This window comes from Lethenteron reissneri, chromosome 18, assembly GCF_015708825.2.
Source record: "Lethenteron reissneri isolate LAM-NWPU_2019-01 chromosome 18, ASM1570882v1, whole genome shotgun sequence".
Classification (NCBI taxonomy): domain Eukaryota; kingdom Metazoa; phylum Chordata; class Hyperoartia; order Petromyzontiformes; family Petromyzontidae; genus Lethenteron; species Lethenteron reissneri.
The window spans coordinates 11,456,964-11,476,442 of record NC_083796.1 but is presented as its reverse complement, the minus strand read 5'-3'; the positions used below and the strand labels follow the sequence as shown (position 1 = coordinate 11,476,442).

Below are 19,479 nucleotides of genomic sequence, written 5' to 3'. Positions count from 1 at the left end.
CGAAAAGTGGCGACAGTTTTATTGGCCGCATAGCGACCGGCGTAGTAATAATGGTGGAACCTCAGTTTGATTGCTGTTGACCGTGGCCAGTGGTAATGGAACAGGTTCTGAGTTCCTGCCTGTGGGTTATTAAGTTTCGCCAGGACCCCACTGAACTGGTGCTGTGTCTGACCTGCCCCTTGCAGACGTGAACCAAGAGGTTCATAGAGGCTCTGCACACTTAGCAGCGCTTCTGATTTTTTCCGTGGCTGCACGTCGGGGGAAGGGAGGTTAAATCTTTCTTGTACGGCATTTGAAAAGCAACTGCCGAGTTTACGCCTGCACGCTAGGTTGGGAAAGGCCATTCGATGGCACGTGGGCACGGTGGGTGAATTCGGCTTGTGCCTCCTGCGTGAGCGCGCAATAGGGGGCCACGATCGCTGATGTGAGTGAGTGAATGGAGATTCATAGAGCTGCGACAAGTGAATGGAGATTCATAGAGCTGCGATAAGTGAATGGGCATTCATAGAGCTGTGAATAAGTGAATTAGAGATTCACGGGGCCTGCTGCCCGCCCTCACGTTTGCGCGGCGCGTGCATGGGGTCGGGGCTGCCCAGCAGGTCGCGCGCCGTGCGCCCGTCGCCCTCGTCGCGGCTCAGCCACTGCCCGCACGGGAAGAAGCAGCGGGCACCGGGGCGGCTGACGTCCGTCACCACGACGCGCTCCAGGAACCAGCCCGGTGCGCTGCCGCGGTTGTCGTGCTCCACCCTGCGTGTGTGTGCGCGTGTGTGTGTGTGTGGGGAGCGGTAGTGTAGCGGTTAGCGCGCTGCGCTATGAACCTGGCGACCCCGGGTTCGATTCCCGCTCACGGCTAACACCAGTGACGATTATCTGAACCGGTCCTGGGCCTCCCCTAGGTCGACTCAACCTTAAATGAGTACCTGGTGCGATGTGTAAACATCGCCACTGGGGAAACAAAGGCGGCCGGGCGTGGTGCTGGCCACCCACCCCCTCGTGTACCGTTCCGGCCTTCATAGGTGCTCACTAACAGCACTTGCCCCTACAGTCTGTTAAGGCTATACGGGGATCTTTATCTTTGTAAGGAGCAGTGGCACAGCGGTCAGTGCACAGTGCCACGAAACCGGCGGCCCCGAGTTCGATTGGCGCTCACAGTGGCCACGAACACCAAAGACGATTATCTCAACCGGGTCCTGGGCCTCCCCTAGGTAGACTCAGCCTCAAATGAGTACCTGATGCGGTGTGGAAACGTCGCCACTCGGGAGACAGAGGCGGCCCGGGCGTGGTGCTGGCCACCCGCCTCTAAGGGAGATCTTTATCTTTTGTGGCACAACAACACAGATCTGTTCGATTGCGTTTATACACAGCAGCAATCATCGCCCCCCAATCGGCAGACTCATGCCCGGGTTGCTCTTGCAAATGAGACAAATTTTGGTCTGTTAGAGTTCTTAGCCGGTTTAACAAAGCTATTTTTTACATGTTATCAGGTAAAGCCCACTGAGCTACATCGCTCTTTTCAGAAGCGACCTGGCCACAAATGAAAGCTCAACGAAGTGGCTTATCGCGTGGACATTTAACGCAGCCGAATACTCTAAATGCACGTCGATTCTAATTGATGAGGACAAACCGGAGAAAAATCCACGCGACCACGGGGAAAGAGCAACGCAAACTCCAAATATACAGCGGGCGTCGGGGTCGTGATCGAACCCACGACTTCCTGTACACCAGGCGAGGTGGTTAAAATCTCGCCACCGTGGCGAGATGTCAATGAAAACAAAACTCGATGCGAGTAAATCAGTGTTGCCCCTCGCCTTATCTTCCGCAGTGGTCCCACGCAGTTCGCCTTGACCTTGAACGTGTCTGTCTTCCCTCTCTCGAAGCAGTCCTTGCCGCTGCAACAACGGAGGGCACAGACGTCACGCAAACGATCGCACCTCACGCGGCGATCCGGCCTGGCTACCGACTTATACACACACCTACTCGTTACACATCTACCCCACGACCTGCTTACCCACTCGCTGACCAACCTACCAACCTGTCTACCCATCTCCACTATTCTGACAAATCGCCCGATGATGCTGGATGTAATTACCAGTGAAACGTCGTACTACTCAAATTGTACATGTTGTGCGTTTAGTCTCCAATACACCGGTGGGCTGAAGTAGTAACTAATTGGCACGTTGTGTTTACGTGACAAATCCATTACTGATTGGCTGTGTCGGGTGGTTTCAGTTTCATTTATAATAATTTCATTTGTTTGGTATAGCACGTGACTGAGAATGGGCTGCCCCCCACCCCACCGTTGATATCAAAGTTCAAAGTTCATTTATTAGGTATAGTCCTGTGAGCCATTCGGCTCTTGAATCGGGTGCAACTGCAAAAAACAAAAAAACTAAAACATGAACAAGAAAATATCTTAAAGTGACTATGCGCAAACAGAAAAATCCAGGAAAAAACAACAACATGGTGGAGGGTTACGACACATTTATGCTTATACGATCTACCCCAAAAACCTTTATTGTGAATAATATTGGTCGCGAAAGCCTGCTACGTGTTGAACTACCTCTCTCCTGTTTAACACGTCGTCTTTGGTGACCAATATTATCCACAATAGAGGTTTTTGGGTTAGATCGTGTAAATATAAATGTGTCGTTAAACCCGCCACCACCCGACAAAGCCGATTAGAAAAGTTTGTCACGTAAATAATATAGGTCAATTCGTTACTAGTACAGCACGATGGTGTGTAGGAGAGTAAACCCACAACGTTTACGATTCAAGTACGGCGTATCGCCAGTAATGACAACCAGCATCATCAAGCTACAGCCAGAGTTGTAGAGAAATCCTGCTGTTTCAGTATTAGCTACATTAACCCTCCATCCTGATTGGCTCACAAGTGAGGACATCACATTTATCCCTCTATTCAAGACCTACCCTGACCCTGCCTCCTACCCTAACCCTGCCTCCTACCCTGACCCTGCTTCCTACCCTGACCCTGCCTCATACCCCAAATACAAAGGCATGGACAAACGAACGAAGCCGCTAGCGTGGGAGGCGCGTCTTCGTGCGTGCGGGCGCGCGGTGAACGGAGGCGGCCTCACGTGCTGGCCAGCTGCAGCTTGGCCGTGCTGCCGCGCTCGCCGAACAGGGTCACGAAGACGTTGGCGTCGGTGCTGGCGCCACGGACGTCGCCCGTCACCGTCACCACCTCGTACACTACGGGGGGCGGGGGGGGGGTGGGGGGGATAACCGTCGTAACCTCATGGTCAGCAAAGTCACGTAGGTAAAAATTTAAAATTAAAATTAATGAAAGTAAAATAAAAATAAAATAAAAATCACGACGTTTTGGAGGCAACACAAGCTTCCGTCTTCAGTGGAACCGTCACAGCACGCTTGCTGTATCAAGTACAGAAAACCTAAGAATATAAATCCTTGCAGTCACGAAAGCTTCAAATCTAGAACTCATGGTCAGCGTCGCGACATCGTCTCAGACGACGTCTACACATGGCTGTCGTTGTGAAGGGAAAATATCGGTGAAGTGTCTTTGTGAAGGTAACCTATCGATTCATTGTCATTGTGAAGGTAACCTATTGGTGAAGTGTCATTGTGAAGGTAGAATATCGGTGAAGTGTCATTAAGGTAACCTATTGGTGAAGTGTCATCCGGCTCAAAAGGTCGCATGTGTGAACATCTATATATGTCTATTTGATGTTCACACATCTGTAGATGTTCACACATGCGCAAATAGGTTATTGGACAAAAAACTAAGCGCAAATTTCCTTTAAACGTGGGGAAACGCTTTTCTGTGCTTTACAGGTAAGCGAGCGTATGCACGAAAGGGCACATTTCGCTGGGTGTCGGCGGTTAATCGGTCGGGGCGGATATGTGACGTGTCACCGCCGGTGTTTGTAGAACGCGGCGAGCGATCGCGAGGGGCATCCCCACCGGTGTGCGACTCGCGGGCGAGCGGCGTGAACGTGCGGCTGATCTGGCAGTCGGAGCGGTGCAGCGACAGCCAGCAGTGGCACAGCAGGGTCCAGGTGCGCGCCCGCGACGCGCTCGTCACGCTCACCTCCTCCACGAACCACGCGTCGCGCTCCTCCAGCCCGTCGTGCTGCCCCAGAGAGAAAGATTCCCCCGTGTAGCCTTAACGGACCAGCTGGGGCAAGCGTCGTCAGTGAGCGCCTACGAAGGCCGGCACGGCGCGCGAGGGGGTGGGTGGGTGGCCAGCACCGCGCCCGGCCGCCTTTGTCTCCCGAATGGCGATGTTTACTACACACCGCACCAGGGACTCATCTGAGGCTGAGTTGACAACCACAACAAAGATAAAGAACCTCCGTGTAGCCTCGACAGACTGTTGGGGAAAGTGCCGTTAGCGAGCACCGATGGAGGCCGGCACGGCACACGAGGAGGTGGGTGGCCAACACCACGTCCAGCCGCCTTTGTCTCCCGAGTGGCGATGTTTTACATCCCGCACCAGGTATTCATTTTAAGGATTGAGACATTTACGGAAAGCCCAGATCCGGTTCAAATGTTCGTCGCCCCTGTTATTGGCCATGAGCGGGAATCGAACTCGGCTTGCCGGGTTCGCAGCGCGCTAACCGCTAACCCTACCGCTCCCAAAAATCGCCAACAGCGGGGGCCGTCCTACGGTGAGACTGAGCCCCGCCATCGGAACAGGGAATGCCCACCGCTAGGCCACCAATGGACGTGAACTCCAAACGCAACACACTCACTCGAGCACACGGAGGCACGACCGACGTAATGCCACGGTCCTTTAGGCGCTCGCACGACGGTGGTAGTGGTGGCTGCCACAAATGATGGGGACGACGGGACGCAGTGGCGGTGCCGGTTGCGGGGGGAGGCCCCCCCCCCAGCCCTCTTTCTCCGTACCTCGAGCGTGATGGCCTTGAGCTCGCCGAGCTCGGGGCCGTGCAGTCGGAACGTGTGGCTGGAGCCGCGGCCGAACCGGAAGTCGCCGATGCCGGAGCTGGACTTCTTGTAGAGGCGCTTCTTGTTGACCCTGCCCTTGGAGCCCTTCATCTGCAGGTACACCTGGCGCAGAGGCAAAGAAGGAGAAGATCCACCCACCGTGCAGACTTTAACAGACCGCTGGAGCGAGTGTCTGTGAGCGAACACCTTCGAAGGCCGGCACGGCACGCGATGGGGTCGGTAGCCAGCCCCACGCCTGGCCGCTGACGTTTACACACCGCACCACGTACACATTTGAGGCTGAGTCGACCTAGGGGAGGCCCAGGACCGGTTCAGATAATCGTCACTGGTGGTAACAGCTACATGACCGCTCCCCACAGATACGTAGACACACAGACACACGCACGGCGCACAATGACATCCACCGCGCCGCTGGTCATACCCTGGCCTGGGTGCCGGCGTTCTTGCAGTCTCCGGTCTTCACCGTCACCGTGTAGAGGACGCCACCCCTGGTGCTGCGGGCGCTGCCCGATCTCCCCGCCTGCGCACGGCAGTGGGAGTAACACGGGTAACTCAGGAATGACGGATGTGTTCAACGTAGAGTTGGTTTCTTTTTGTATTCCAGGTCGTGCGCGACACCTTAAGCTATTGGTTAAAGTAGTACTCGTGCATCGCCATCATCACAATTGTCATAGTCTGTGTCAGCACTATCTTAAAATATCTCCATTGAAAATCACATTATTGTCATTGCTACCAGCTTTATTGTGTCCATTGTAACGACAACAATACTCATCATCATCCTTGGTATTGTAAGTATCGCCATCACCATCATTGTTATCATTCTCGGTATTGTCATCATCATCCGTATCACCACGATCATCATCACGACGATCAGCACTTGTCATACACCTCATGGTCTTCACCGTCATCAACATCAACGTGGCTTCTCGAATTCCCACCACCGCCGCTGTCACCGCGCGCCTCCGGCACCATGCAGGCACCACCCACCGTGGACGGCGGCCGGGGTTCCATCGCGAACTTGCGTGTGTAGTAGTCGAGCAGGTGCGGGTCATTGAAGGGGGCGTACGGTGGCAGGCTGCCCATCCTGCCGTTGACGTGCCGCCCACGGCTGTACAGCCCCAAGTCCATCGTCCGAGCTGCGCCACGCACCAACAACCGTGTCATTCACGACGAGGACGACCCCGCAAACCGCCGACGCCGTAGCTAGAAGGACTATTCTCCGACGATCGGCGTGAATAGCAATCGTGGCGATTTAAAACGCGGGATTTTCCCTGCGGCGTACTGTTGAGCCTTTCTCTCCTCGAGCTTTGTCCACACACTACTGCGGGGTATCTTCAGGACTTGGAGAAGCTAGAGGCTGGAGAAGGCCGACGATGGCTGTCTGGCGAGTGGTCGGGGTTGTACCTGCATTAACGGTGATTTTTTCTGCAATATTTTGCTGTCTTTTCTAGGATTTTCTGTTTGCATATAGTCACTTGAAGATGTTTTCTTGTTCATGTTTTTTTGTTTGTTGCGGTTGCACCCGATTCAAGAGCCGAATGGCTCACAGGGCTATACCTAATAAATGAACTTTGAACTTTGAAATAAATAAATAATGTGCTACCCGAAAGACACCGTCAGAGAACTGTCGTCTTCAACTCCTGAAGATGCCCGCGGTAGTGCGTGGTGAGAGTTCGGGAGAAGTAATGTTCGCACCGTACACAGCCAACCCGCGCTGACCGGAGGTGCGGGTGGAATGGACGACAAACCGAAACACCACGCAAAAAGCGTTTCTAGACCGAACTTGAATGCGGCGGCGACGAATAACCACGTTAGACGAGCGAGGCTCTGCTGGAGGGCACCTGCGAAGGGAGCTCGACGTCCAAGGGACGACTGGAAGGGCTGGCGCCGCGGACCGACGCGCGGCCAGGCCGGCGGAGAGGCGACGCGCCCGTGCCGTGGGTCATTCCACGTTGGGCGGTCCAGCGGGGCCGACAGTGATCGGTGGTGAAAGCCTGCGCGGCCAGTCGCGTTCACGCACACACACACGCGGTCCGGTACGCGCGCAAGCGCTCGCGTGCGAAAGGTGACGGCGCTTTTGAGCCGGAGTCCGAGCGAAACGGAGAATCCGTCCGGAAAAAATAAATGCGTTGAAGTGTTGAAAACCTATGTACGTTCGTGCAAAACACCGATACGCATGGGAGTTTGCCAGCCAACCTAAGATGAAAACCTTAGTTTGGGGTGCGATGCAAGAAGCATGCCCGTGCCTGTAGGCGCGTTGCATCAGGCTCTGGTTACAGCAGGACCGTGGCACACTGCATGAGGCACAATGGGCTCGACTCGTGTGTTGATGGAAACTGATTTGTATGTCAACTGTTGGTGGGAAAATTACTACAAATTTGGAAAATAGCAATTTTCATAAAAATATTGACAGGTTTTTGCATTTTTGCAAATACGTGAAATGGGTGGCTATAAAGAATTGTGTTCGGCCTGGTTGAGATCATAAGCTAACAGACGGTGTCAACTGAAGCACTTAATGCCACCAGCTTTAGATACTATTATAGCTGTGTTTGGTTGGCATTTAAGCAAAATTCTTGGACTAAGAATCCGACGGTTGTACAAATCTTGGTGCAAATCTGTACTTCTACGCTCCTGCGTGCGTCTCATCTCCCCGCCCTCACTAAGCCGCACTGACCAGCATGGCGAAGTATGACCGAATAACCCCCCAGAACTTGCACGCTGTGGAGAGGGCCCTCCGTTGAACGCAGGGTGAGGTGGGTGGAATGGGATGGGAGCGAATGAGGCGAGCGGCTTCATGAGAACACAACTTGGTCTGGTTTTGGCCCAGCTTGGTTCTGCCCTCGTGCGCGCGCTGCTATTGACCATGTGCAACCCATGGAAACGTGGGTTAATTATCGACTGCTTAGTCTGTGTTTGCATTACGCGGACCCCTTTACAAATGTCAGCTGCCCCCACATGCTGTTTCTCAAAGGCGGAAAACCCCCCTGCTAGTCACGCCCGGCGTGACACCACTATTTCAAGTTATCCGATTGTAGGTACGTGCGTTGACCTTTTTCCGTACCATACGTAACCAGCCGTGCTCATCCGAAGTGGGGGAAAGTTGAGCAATCGAACCGATAATTGGTAAGAGTAACCGATCACGTGAAATAATCAAGACAGCCCAGCTCTGGTTAAGCGTCGCCAATACTCCGTGCGTTATCGGCGGCTGCCAAGGGTGGCACACTCGATCATCTGAGATTGGGAGAAAGCCGGTTTAATTGGTTCTAATTGCAGAAGCGCACTTCGCCAACTTCTCAACGATGGGCTTCATCCATTCCAAGCTAAGGAACTCACTGGCGCCCACGATTGTGGAGGAGAAGCTCGTGTTCATCACGACCAACCTGCCCGCCGCATTCTACGACTACCCCGTGCCCGACGGCCCCCCGAGTACGATAGCAGCACCGACGAGGAAGCAGCCTAAGCCTTGGATCAGAGTTTCGTATTCATTAAATCAAGTTTAAATTCCTCGAAATCGGGTTTAATTGTATTAAAGAAAAAACCCGATGCCTGCCGCTGGAAAAATCGGGTTATTTCCACCCATGGCGGGCTGCTGCTCCTGCTGGTGTGTACTTACCCGTGGCAGGGACGATGCGTGCAGGTGGGTGGGGTGGGTAGGGGTCCCAGGGCCGGACGGGCTGACGCGAATACTGCGCCGTTTGGGGGTGCAACACCCCCGTCATGGCCGGTGACGAGTTGTAGTACTGGATCTGCGTCGGCATTTCGTTCTGCAGGCTGCGCGCAAACGCCCGACGTTTTGCACATTTCACTCACGTCTAACAGCGCACGACGCGAGGACTATGGAACGCCGCCACTACCCACGTCACCCTCCCAGATTTAGTCCACCCAGCAGTACACCCAGCAGTACACATGGGGACATCACAGTTAGTCGATCGGCAGATCGGAGGACCCGGATAAAAATCCACGCGACCACAGGGAGAGACGTGCAAACTCCAACTATACAGGTGGCAAGGTTGGGATCGAACCCACGACCTCCTGCATACCAGGCGAGGTAGTTAACATCTCACTGTTTATACAGTGTGCTTCAAACAAATGTTCACACTTCTGAGAATTTGCAACAATACCACAAGAAGAGACCACCTGGAGAAGATTCCAGGCACGTGTTGACAAAGACTTTTTAAAGCTATTAACATTACATTTGTTATCATGTTACAGTCTATTATCCGTTCTTTTTTCATTAAAAACGATAGTCCCATATAAATGTTAACATGTTTTTGAAGCACAATGTACAGTACATGCATGTGAGGATCTTACTGCAAGTATCTCTTTAATTTTCATACATTATTTAAAAAACCACAGAGACAAAGGTCCATTATTCACCAGCAGGGTAAATGTTTCAGAGGGCGCCTATTAAGGTCAACAAATGCAAAGATCCCCCTTATATCTTCTTAGTTCTTTCGGTAAAGTCACTTGACTTTACCGAAAGAACCAAGAAGATGAATCCCTGCAGTCACGAAAGCTTTAAATCTAAAAATCCCGCTTATAGCCGTCACAGACTTTTGGGACAAGTTTCCGTTAGCGAGCACCTAAAAAGGCCGGCACGGTTCACGAAGGGGTGGGTGGTCAACAGCACGCCCGACCGCATTTATCTCCCTAGTGGCAATGTTTAATACACACCGCACCAGGTATTCACGTAAGGCTGAGTCAATCTAGGAGGAGGCCCAAGAGGACCGTTTCAGATAATCGCGACTTGTATTGGTCGTGAACGGGAATCAAACTCGGGTCGCCGGGTGAGTAGAGCAGTGCGCTAATCACTGGCGCCACCTATCCCCATTAAGCCCGACACACACACAGCTCTTATCAACTCTGCCCTGCGTGCACAGCACAATATGAAATGTTTCGTGAAACACCTCACTCTCCGTTGCTAATACAGCAGCATCGCCAGCCTTTGTATCCTTTAGGAACTGTAATATTATCGCTAGCCTTTGTACCCTTTGGCGAACTGTAATAATAGAGTCATCGTTATACGTCACTGCTCTATTCTCGATTCACCTGGGGCCAGGTGAGTGTGTCCACCCAGGTGTGTGTCCACCCATGTGAGTACCCGTGTCACCCCCCCCCCCCCAGCTGTCACCCCAGGTAGAGTGTCCGTCTCCCCAGCTTCGTGTCCACTCAGGTGTCCATTCCCTATACACCCTCCGGCCAGGTGAGTGCGCATCACGCAGATGTCTCTCTCTGCCGCAGGTGTCTCCACCGTCTCCCCAGGTGACGTCCTCACCAATGTCTTACAACAAACGGCTGTGTCCAACGCAGGGGGGCGGGGGGCTGGTTATATCCTTACCTTGGTTGTGCCGCTCAGGTGAGAGTGAGTGTGTGTGTGTGTGTGTGTCACTCAGGTGAGTGTGTGTGCCACTCAGGTGAGAGTGTGTGTGCGTGTGCTGCTCAGGTGAGAGTGTGTGTGTGAGTGAGTGTGTGCCACTCAGGTGAGAGTGTGTGTGCTGCTCAGGTGAGAGTGTGTGAGTGAGTGTGTGCCACTCAGGTGAGAGTGAGTGTGTGTGTGTGTGCCACTCAGGTGAGTGTGTGTGTGTGTCACTCAGGTGAGTGTGTGTGTGTGCCGCTCAGGTGAGTGAGTGTGCCGCCCGTCGCAGGTCTTCCTGCACCTGTGTTTGGCGTCGTTCGCGTCCAGGAGACGGGAGGCCACTCCCCCCGCGTGGCGCTGCTGCCGCTGCTGCGACTCGGGGAGCCACACGCGGCCACGGGAGGGCAGCCGCGTGCACTCTCGTTACGACACGGACGATGGACGTAAAGTCACGTGGAAAATGAAATTAAAAGTAATAGAATTCATCTTCTTGGTTCTTCAGTAAAGTCACGTAGAAGGGAAGTAATAAAATAATAAAAATGAAACATAATATATTATGATATTATTTTATTATGTTTAATTTTTATTATTTTATTACTTCCCTTCTACGTGACTTTACCGAAAGAACCAAGAAGATGAATTCTAATAAAATAATAAAAATAAAACACAAAATATTATTATATTATTTTATTATGTTTTATTTTTATTATTTTATTACTTCCCTTCTACGTGACTTTACCGAAAGAACCAAGAATATGAATTCCGACAGTCGCAAAAGTTTTAAGTCGAAATTGAACAAAAACAAAATTTCTCGTCGATATTTAAAGAGCCGCTGCGTTAGGGTGCGCAAAGGGTTCGAGGCGAGGCGGTTTCCACCACGAGAGTTGAATCTTGATCTGAATCTTGATTTTAATCTTGATTTGAATCTTGATCTGAATCTTGATCTGAATCTTGATCTGAATCTTGATTTGAATCTTGATCTGAATCTTGATCTGAATCTTGATTTGAATCTTGATTTGAATCTTGATCTGAATCTTGATTTTAATCTTGATTTGAATCTTGATCTGAATCTGAAATCTGATCTGAATCTTGATCTGAATCTGGATTTGAATCTGGATCTGAATCTTGATTTGTAATCTTGATTTGAATCTTGATCTGAATCTGATCGAATCTTGATCTGAATCTTGATTTGATCTTGATCTGAATCTTTATCTGAATCTTGATTTGAATCTTGATTTGAATCTTGATCTGAATCTTGATTTGAATCTTGATCTGAATCTTGATCTGAATCTTGATCTGAATCTTGATCTGAATCTTGATTGAATCTTGATTTTAATCTTGATTTGAATCTTGATCTGATCTTGATCTGATCTTGATCCTGAATCTTGATTTGAATCTTGATCTGAATCTTGATCTGAATCTTTGATTGAATTCTTGATTTGAATCTTGATCTGAATCTTGATTTGAATCTTGCTCTGAATCTTGATCTGAATCTTGATCTGAATCTTGATCTAATCTTGATTTGAATCTTGATTTTAATCTTGATCTGAATCTTGATCTGAATCTTGATCTGAATCTTGATTTGAATCTTGATTTGAAACTATATTTGAATCTTGATCTGAATCTTGATGTGAATCTTGATCTGAATCTTGATTTGAATCTTGATCTGAAATTAGATTTGAATCTTGATCGAATCTTGATCTGAATCTTGATCTGAATCTTGATTTGAAGCTTTCGTGACCGCAGGACGTTTCGATCGCAACACGAGCCACTCGAGTTGGTCGACAACTCTAGCGGGGGAAACTCCACGTTTCCTTTTTTTGTTTGTGGCAGGAGACTTGTACATCCGTGCAAGAAAACCTTTTGGCAACGTGCAAGTGGTGCGTACCCAGATTTTTGTAACATTATGACCCCTTCCCTTACTGGACATCTTTATAGCTCATCGGATTCCTCCGGTATACATAAATATGTTGATTCCCTTTCAGGTTCCATCAAATTTTCCCAACAACAACAACACTTGAACTCGTCCTGCTGTTATCCAAACAGTGGCAGTTCCCTTCTCATCACCGCCTGCATCATCATCATCATCATTCTTGATCTGAAGCTTTCGTGAATGCAGGAATCCATACTCTTTGGTTCTTTGGGGCCGTCCATAAATGACGTCACGCACCTAGACATTTGTGACGATGTGTGACGGGGGGGGGTGTTGAGAAATGTGACGTTACGTAAAAATGCGCAGCTTTAAATAAATATAAACACCTTCTACTTAATTAAATAGACTTTTTAATGTTTTCTCCTACAACATCAGAGTGCAGCGCCACATTAAATACGCACTACATTGACAATAGTTTAAAGCGATTTGAAGCATGTTTTATTTTTTTGGGGGGGGGGGGGCAGAGCTTTGTGACGTCATATTTGAGGGGGGGTCTGACTTTTTGTGACGCCGTGTGACGAGCGGGGGAGGGGGGTCAAAAATCGGCCAAAGTCGCGTGACGTCATTTATGGACGGTCCCTTTCGGTAAAGTCATCATTGTTATCATCATCATTTTCATCATCATGTTCATCTTTATCATCATCATCATTATCACCATTATCATCACCATTACCATCATCATCATCAGCTCTTCTTCGTCCAACACGTGCGACCATTGTCTCACTCCACGTTGTGGCCATCGCCCTGCGGAATCGGGGGGGATGGGGGGGCGGGGCGTCACAACCACCTGGACCCCCACCCCACAGACGCCACAGTCGGCACCGCGTAAACATTTATTTTACAAACGCCTTTTCCCACCACCGTCAGCGCGGAGCGCACGGGCACCCGTAGCACGCGTGCGCATGCGCCGTGAGTGGTTCAAGCAGGTGGAAGTAAACAAATGGCGGAGGCGGCATGCGGCTCGGGGTTACGGGCTCTGCCTCCTGCGGCTCCTCTCTCTGCGTCGTCCCCCGGTGCCGTGGAAGCACGGGGCCATGGCCGGGGCCAGGGCGGGCAGGCGTGCGGGGATGAACTCCGGCTGGAGGTCGCCGGCTCGCACTCGTCGGCCGTGTGGGTGCGCGGTCTGGCGGAGCGGTGGCGGAGCCGTCTCGCTGCCGCCGAGGCGAGGAGACGCGGCGGGCCCGAGGCGCTGGAGCAGGAGCTGAGCCTCGTGTGCGGGTGCGGAGACGCGGCAGCTTGCAGCAGCAGCTTACAACAGCAGCAGCTTGAAGCAGCAGCGGCAGCGGCAGCTTGCAGCAGCAGCTTGCAACAGCAGCAGCAGCTTGCAGCAGCAGCAGCTTGCAGCAGCAGCAGCAGCTTGCAGCAGCAGCAGCAGCTTGCAGCAGCAGCAGCAGCAGCTTGCAGCAGCAGCAGCAGCTTGCAGCAGCAGCAGCTTGCAGCAGCAGCAGAGCTTGCAGCAGCAGCAGCAGCTTGCAACAGCAGCAGCTTGCAGCCTTGCAGCAGCAGCAGCTTGCAGCAGCAGCAGCAGCTTGCAGCAGCAGCAGCTTGCAGCAGCAGCTTGCAACAGCAGCAGCAGCAGCTTGCAGCAGCAGCAGCTTGCAGCAGCAGCAGCAGCTTGCAGCAGCAGCAGCTTGCAGCAGCAGCAGCAGCTTGCAGCAGCAGCAGCTTGCAGCAGCAGCAGCAGCTTGCAGCAGCAGCAGCTTGCAGCAGCAGCAGCTTGCAACAGCAGCAGCAGCAGCTTGCAGCAGCAGCAGCTTGCAGCAGCAGCAGCAGCTTGCAGCAGCAGCAGCTTGCAACAGCAGCAGCAGCAGCTTGCAGCAGCAGCAGCTTGCAGCAGCAGCAGCTTGCAGCAGCAGCAGCTTGCAGCTAGCAGCAGCTTGCAGCAGCTTGCAGCAGCAGCAGCAGCTTGCAGCAGCAGCTTTCCACGTGCAAACATAACGTCGTGCGCGCGCGTGTTGCGTTTGTCTTTAAGATAGCCACGCGTGTGATGTCAACCTGACATTGACAACAACAAACGGGGGGGCCCGTCGTCGTCTGTCGCGGTGTCTGTGTTGTGCTGCGCGCGCGTAGAGTGGAGACGCTGCGGTGTCCCGCTGAGGCACTGAACTGCGATCCAAGCAGCATTCCGCCGCACGTGGACCTCCTCACGCTCAGGCGAGTCGGCCCCCCCCACCACCATCCCCCCCCCCCTCACCATCCCCCCCACCACCATCCCCCCCCACCACCACCCCCCCCCCCTCACCACCCCCCCCCCTCACCATCCCCCCCCCTCACCATCCCCCCCCCTCACCATCCCCCCCCTCACCATCCCCCCCCCACCATCCTCCCCCCCACCATCCCCCCCCCTCCCACCATCCCCCTCCCACCATCCCCAACCCTCACCATCCCCCCCCCCACCATCCTCCCCCCCCACCACCCCCCCCCCACCATCCTCCCCCCCACCATCCCCAACCCTCACCATCCCCCCCACCATCCCCCCCCCACCATCCCCCCCCCATCCCCCCCCCAACCCCCCTCCCATCCCCCCCCCAACCCCCCTCCCACCATCCCCAACCCTCACCATCCCCCCCACCATCCCCCCCCCACCATCCCCCCCCATCCCCCCTCCCACCATCCCCAACCCTCACCACCCCCCCCCACCATCCCCCCCACCATCCCCCCCCCCACCATCCTCCCCCCCCACCATCCCCCTTCACCATCCCCCCCCCACCATCCCCCCCCCCACCATCCCCCCCCACCACCATCCTCCCCCACCATCCCCCCCCCACCATCCCCCCCCCACCATCTCCCTCCCCCCACCTTCCCCCCCCCCACCTTCCCCCCCCCCACCATCCCCTCCCCCATGTTGTACTGTACTGTCATATGCTCCCAAGGTTTACGCTCCCGATCTTCACCAATCAACACTGAGCAGCATCGTGAAGTTTTGGTCAAATAACCTACGGCTGATGTGCCGTGGGAGGGATACCTTCATCCAGTAGTGGATTGACAGGTCTCGTGTCGGTGTACATCGTGTGGAGTGTGCTATGTGTGCTGTACACGTGTTGGAGTGCGTGCTGTATGCGTTGTGCTTGTTTGCGGTCACTGCTATGTGGAGCGGTCATGTAGTGGTTAGCGGACTTCACTACGAACCCGGTGAACTTGAGCATTAACAGTGCCTGGTGCTGTGTGTGGTGTTAGCCACCATTACCCCCTTCCTCTCCTGTGCTGTGGCAACCTTTCATGCGTCTTCGCGAACAGCGATTTGACTCAACAGTATGATGAGGCTACGCGTGCTATGTGTGCTGTGCGTGCAGGCTGAGGCAGCAGTACCTGGAAAAGAAACAACGCCTGCCCCCTACGGGAGCGGCATCGAACAAGCGCATACAGACCATGCTGCGCGAGATGGTACGACCAGCCGCCAGAGGCAAGCCCACGGGCTCCCGAGCGAGATGGCGCACACAGCCACTAGGGCCAAACCCAGGGCGGTCAGCGCTACGCTGCGCTTCGAGCCTGGCCAGCCGAGTTCGATTCCCGTTCACGGCCACCGCCGGTGAAGATTATCTGAACCGGTTCTGGACTTCTCCGAGATCGACTCGGCCTGCAATGAGTACCTGGTGCGGTGTGTAAACATCGCCACTGGGGAGACTAAGGTGTTTGTGCGTGGTGCTGGCCACCCACCCCCTCGTGTACCCTGCCTGCTTTCACAGGCGCTCGCTAATAGCAATTGTCCCAAACGTCTCTTAAGGCTACAAGGGGGATCTTTGTTTTTGTTGCCGCTGCTGCCACTGCTGCCTTGTTCCGTGCTGCGTGCAGGAGCTGCAGTACCACGCCAAGCAGTCTGAGGAGCTGGAGGACGCCATCCCACCCGGAGAGGTCCTGCTCGTCGTCAACGTCTACTACCCCATCATCCTTCAGCGGGTGCGCACACTCACGCCCTCTCCGGCGCACCCTCTCTGGCGCGCACTCGCCGGCATGCTCACACCGGCACAATCTCGCCAGCACGCGCTTGAGGGCACGTATTCTCCACCACGCTCACACCGGCACACTCACGCTGGTATACTCCTCGGCACACTCCCGCCGGCACACACTCCCCGGCCAGCTCTCACCAGCACACTCGCACATGCCTTAATTTCAGCAGTTCCTGTCTGGGTCGGTGATCCGTGAAATATTTCCACGCCCGGCACACCACATCTAATATACCTTGTGCCGTGGATTGTTTTTTTTTCCACTGCTGCCGATGTCAAAAGTTTAACGTGGCGATTGACGCAACGAACAGCTCGCATGATCAACCCCGACTCTGGCCTTGCTTGGTCCCAAGCCTTCTCCAGATGTCTGTGTGAGGCCAGACCTTCTCGGTTTGGTCCTGGCTCGGCAAATTGCCAGGGGGATAAGCACATGGACCGTGCGGGGCCCCCCGCGCCGACGTGGCTCGATGGGGTGGTTTGTACCAGTGAATTTCACGTCATTTGTTTTGCTTTACCTCTGCAGCACAAGTGCAGCAAACCGCACCAGGTGCTCCATGTACTGGGCAGCCAGAAGCTGACGGAGCTCCGGGACGCGCTGCCGTGCGTGAGCGACCTGCAGATGCTGGGCGAGTACAGCAACACCCCCGACCTGGCGCCCGAGCACACGAGCAAGGACCTCTACAAGTCGGCCTTCTTCTACTTTGAGGGCATCTTCTACAATGACATGCGCTTCCCCGAGTGCCAGGACCTGAGCAGGTGGTGACACGTTCTGGGATTTCTGTGGCATTGTGTTGGTTTTATTGTTGCCGCTGCCTGGTTTTTTTTCTTCTTCTTAAAAAAAATCCTGAACCGTGTGAAGTGAGCAGGTGGCGTTGAAGCAGCACCACACACATACTAGGTTTGAATCAAGGTTACAGCCACCTGTAGTTAAACTGGGATTTCAGGGAGAGCGATTTCATCGTCTGAGCCTGGTCACCAATGAATGCACAAGCCTGCATAATAAATTAGGTTAATCTATTTTTGCGTGGGAGGCACGGTATGAAAATCACGTATGTTGACCTTTAGCACCGTACGTAGCCGACCGTGTTAATTGGAGGTGGGGGGGGAAGGACAACAAACTAAACACAAAAAAACTGTTCTAAAGAAATGAGCTTTCAAACTAGATTTAAAAGTGCATAGCTCCAGTGGCTCATATCAGGAAGGGAGACCGTTCCAGACGGCCGCAGAAGCGCATCTGAAAGCGCGCGATGCATTGACCGTCTTTATTTGATGGCCAGCCAAAAGCCATTGCGAGGATGACCGGAGTTCACGTGATGGTTTATGCTCATATATTAAGCATGTATGCTGACCTTTCGCACCGTACGTAGCTAACCGTGCTAATTGGAGGTGCGGTGGAAGGACAAATGAAACGCACCAAAAGAAAAAGTAATGATGATGGTGTTGAGCTACGCGTACTCCCCGGGTGTCGTCTCGCAGGACGATCGTAGAGTGGGCGAGTTGCCTGGACCGGGGTCTTGGGCCATTCGAGGCACGCTCCATGGAAGACCACACCTTTAATGACCTAGTTCTCAAGGTGGGATTCCCCTACCTGTACTGCCATCAGGGAGACTGCGAGCACATCGTCATCGTCAAGGACATAAGGTAAAGACGCGCGACGTTGGGCTTCTAGCTTTTGGATGTAACCAAGGAGCCATATTGAAACACAGTAATTCGTAGCCAGTGTCCTTGCTCAATCAAGCACTCAGTGTCACCTCTCTCTATAGGCAGCCCTGAACCAGGGGTTGAAAATCCATATTACCTTGGCAGGGCGTCAATCTTCATAGGAAGATAAACATTTACTAACTTAAAAACTACGTATTATATTCGGGTCATATTCGTCACCACAATACAATCTCGCATATCCCATCTTCACGTATCCGCTCTGACCAATTCACCACCAACACCCAGCGTAGTATTTGTACATGCCTTACCGGTCACCTTTTATAGTTGTTCATATATCCGTCTCCAGCAAGTCGGATGTGACATTGTCCTGGAGATGAAGAGGCAACTTTTTTTTTAAATTGTCCACCAGTGTACGTGCCTGGATCACGATTATTTGTAAACATTGCGTGGACCAAAGCAAAGAGAAGCCCCTTTTTGTATTGGTGGGGCAACGCACAGCGGCTTACTCTGGTGGTCTGATTTTATGAACACCGACCAGGATGGTGAACCCGGATGACTGCCAAGACCGGTCCCTGTACCCCCTGCTCGTCAGCAAGCACTGCTTCATGTCGAGGAAATGTCTCGTCTGCAAAATTTACACGGCCAAGTGAGAGGCGCATCCCAGCAACATACGTCGTTGGCCTCTCCCATCAAGCGTTTCTGCACCTTGAAATGTATCGCCTACATATTTATTCAGAAGTTGTTCGGAGGGTAATTCATTACGAAAGTTAATTCAATGCTACTCTTGCTTAACGTTTTTAACGTTTTCCATTCAACGGCTGCACTCCCCCGCCCCCTCTGCCCCCCAGGTGGGTGACCAACAACGACGAGCTGGCTCCCGAAGACCCCTGCTTCTTCTGCGACGTCTGCTTCCGCATGCTGCACTACGACGAGAGCGGGGGCAAGGTGTGCGACTTCGAGGCGTTCCCTTACGTAGACCCCGGCATATTCAACTGAAGGGGCCTGTGCCTAACCTGCTACGAGCGACTCGTGGCCGTGCACACCGCTGACGAGTGATCATTGGCGATTTTCTATTTTCCTCTGGCGGCTTATATAGCTAGTGTGTGAATAATTGCGATGGAGAGACGGATGACAGATTGGGGTTTCCGTTGGCCACACCACCCATAGCCCCCATGCCGGCCTGTTGTGGACGTCCATCAACAGCACTTGCCTCTTCACTCAGTTCTGGAGTGTTACTGTGAAAAATGCCAGCGGTAAAAATGTCTACCGATGTACATATTGTATTCGTGAAATCTACGTTGACAGCATTCCATACCAGCTTCTCGGTGACCATGCTGGAACCCCTCCTCGGTTGGCATCTTGCAGAAGGAAACTTGTCTGTTTTGCTCTTTAACATTAAATATTTTGTTCTAAAATGGAATCACAACTTGCCTTTTCTGATGACATGCATGACATGTGTCGTAATGCACTTGACCCGTCATAATATTGAATCTCAGTAGGTTACTGTATACAAGCACCTTGATGAAATAGCCACTTTGTGATGTCGGGTGGGGGTCGAAAATTAATGACCTTTTGCAGAGGTTGACCTTTCTCAACTTCAGTGAACTGGCAGCAAATCAGGACTGAGGTGGCACAAA

The 19,479-nt window shown here is 52.8% G+C and overlaps 2 protein-coding genes across 6 annotated transcripts in view; one reads left to right on the top strand and one right to left on the bottom strand.

Annotated features, from left to right (window-relative positions):
- The window catches only part of LOC133343872 (lipoxygenase homology domain-containing protein 1-like), a 97,071-nt gene extending 86,461 nt beyond the window's left edge, over nucleotides 1-10,610 (bottom strand). For 4 of the 5 annotated variants that reach the window (XM_061553812.1, XM_061553816.1, XM_061553815.1 and 1 more), the window contains exons 1-10: nucleotides 10,286-10,603; nucleotides 8,561-8,718; nucleotides 6,789-6,941; nucleotides 5,935-6,083; nucleotides 5,369-5,467; nucleotides 4,888-5,049; nucleotides 3,940-4,108; nucleotides 3,096-3,210; nucleotides 1,809-1,889; nucleotides 560-747 (exon numbers count right to left, since the gene is read on the bottom strand). In XM_061553812.1, coding sequence (XP_061409796.1) covers nucleotides 560-747; nucleotides 1,809-1,889; nucleotides 3,096-3,210; nucleotides 3,940-4,108; nucleotides 4,888-5,049; nucleotides 5,369-5,467; nucleotides 5,935-6,083; nucleotides 6,789-6,941; nucleotides 8,561-8,705 — 1,261 coding nt within the window. In that variant the 5' untranslated portion in view covers nucleotides 8,706-8,718; nucleotides 10,286-10,603. The other variant, XM_061553813.1, reaches the window with a different exon arrangement.
- Nucleotides 10,611-13,142: 2,532 nt separating this feature from the next.
- On the top strand, nucleotides 13,143-19,262 carry SNAPC3 (small nuclear RNA activating complex polypeptide 3). The gene is made up of 8 exons (XM_061553288.1): nucleotides 13,143-13,454; nucleotides 14,307-14,390; nucleotides 15,530-15,620; nucleotides 16,029-16,133; nucleotides 16,704-16,936; nucleotides 17,657-17,821; nucleotides 18,381-18,488; nucleotides 18,691-19,262. Exons 1-8 carry the CDS (start codon nucleotides 13,177-13,179, stop codon nucleotides 18,836-18,838), a joined length of 1,212 nt encoding a protein of 403 aa, XP_061409272.1. The 5' UTR covers nucleotides 13,143-13,176; the 3' UTR covers nucleotides 18,839-19,262.
- Nucleotides 19,263-19,479: the final 217 nt, after the last annotated feature.

Bases quoted from the DNA above. Each gene is read 5' to 3' on its own strand.
- SNAPC3 (XM_061553288.1), top strand. From the start codon at position 13,177: ATGGCGGAGGCGGCATGCGGCTCGGGGTTACGGGCTCTGCCTCCTGCG. The intron at 13,455-14,306 runs GTGCGGAGACGC...GCGCGCGCGTAG, and splicing joins GAGCTGAGCCTCGTGTGCGG to AGTGGAGACGCTGCGGTGTC. The intron at 16,134-16,703 runs GTGCGCACACTC...TTACCTCTGCAG, and splicing joins ACCCCATCATCCTTCAGCGG to CACAAGTGCAGCAAACCGCA.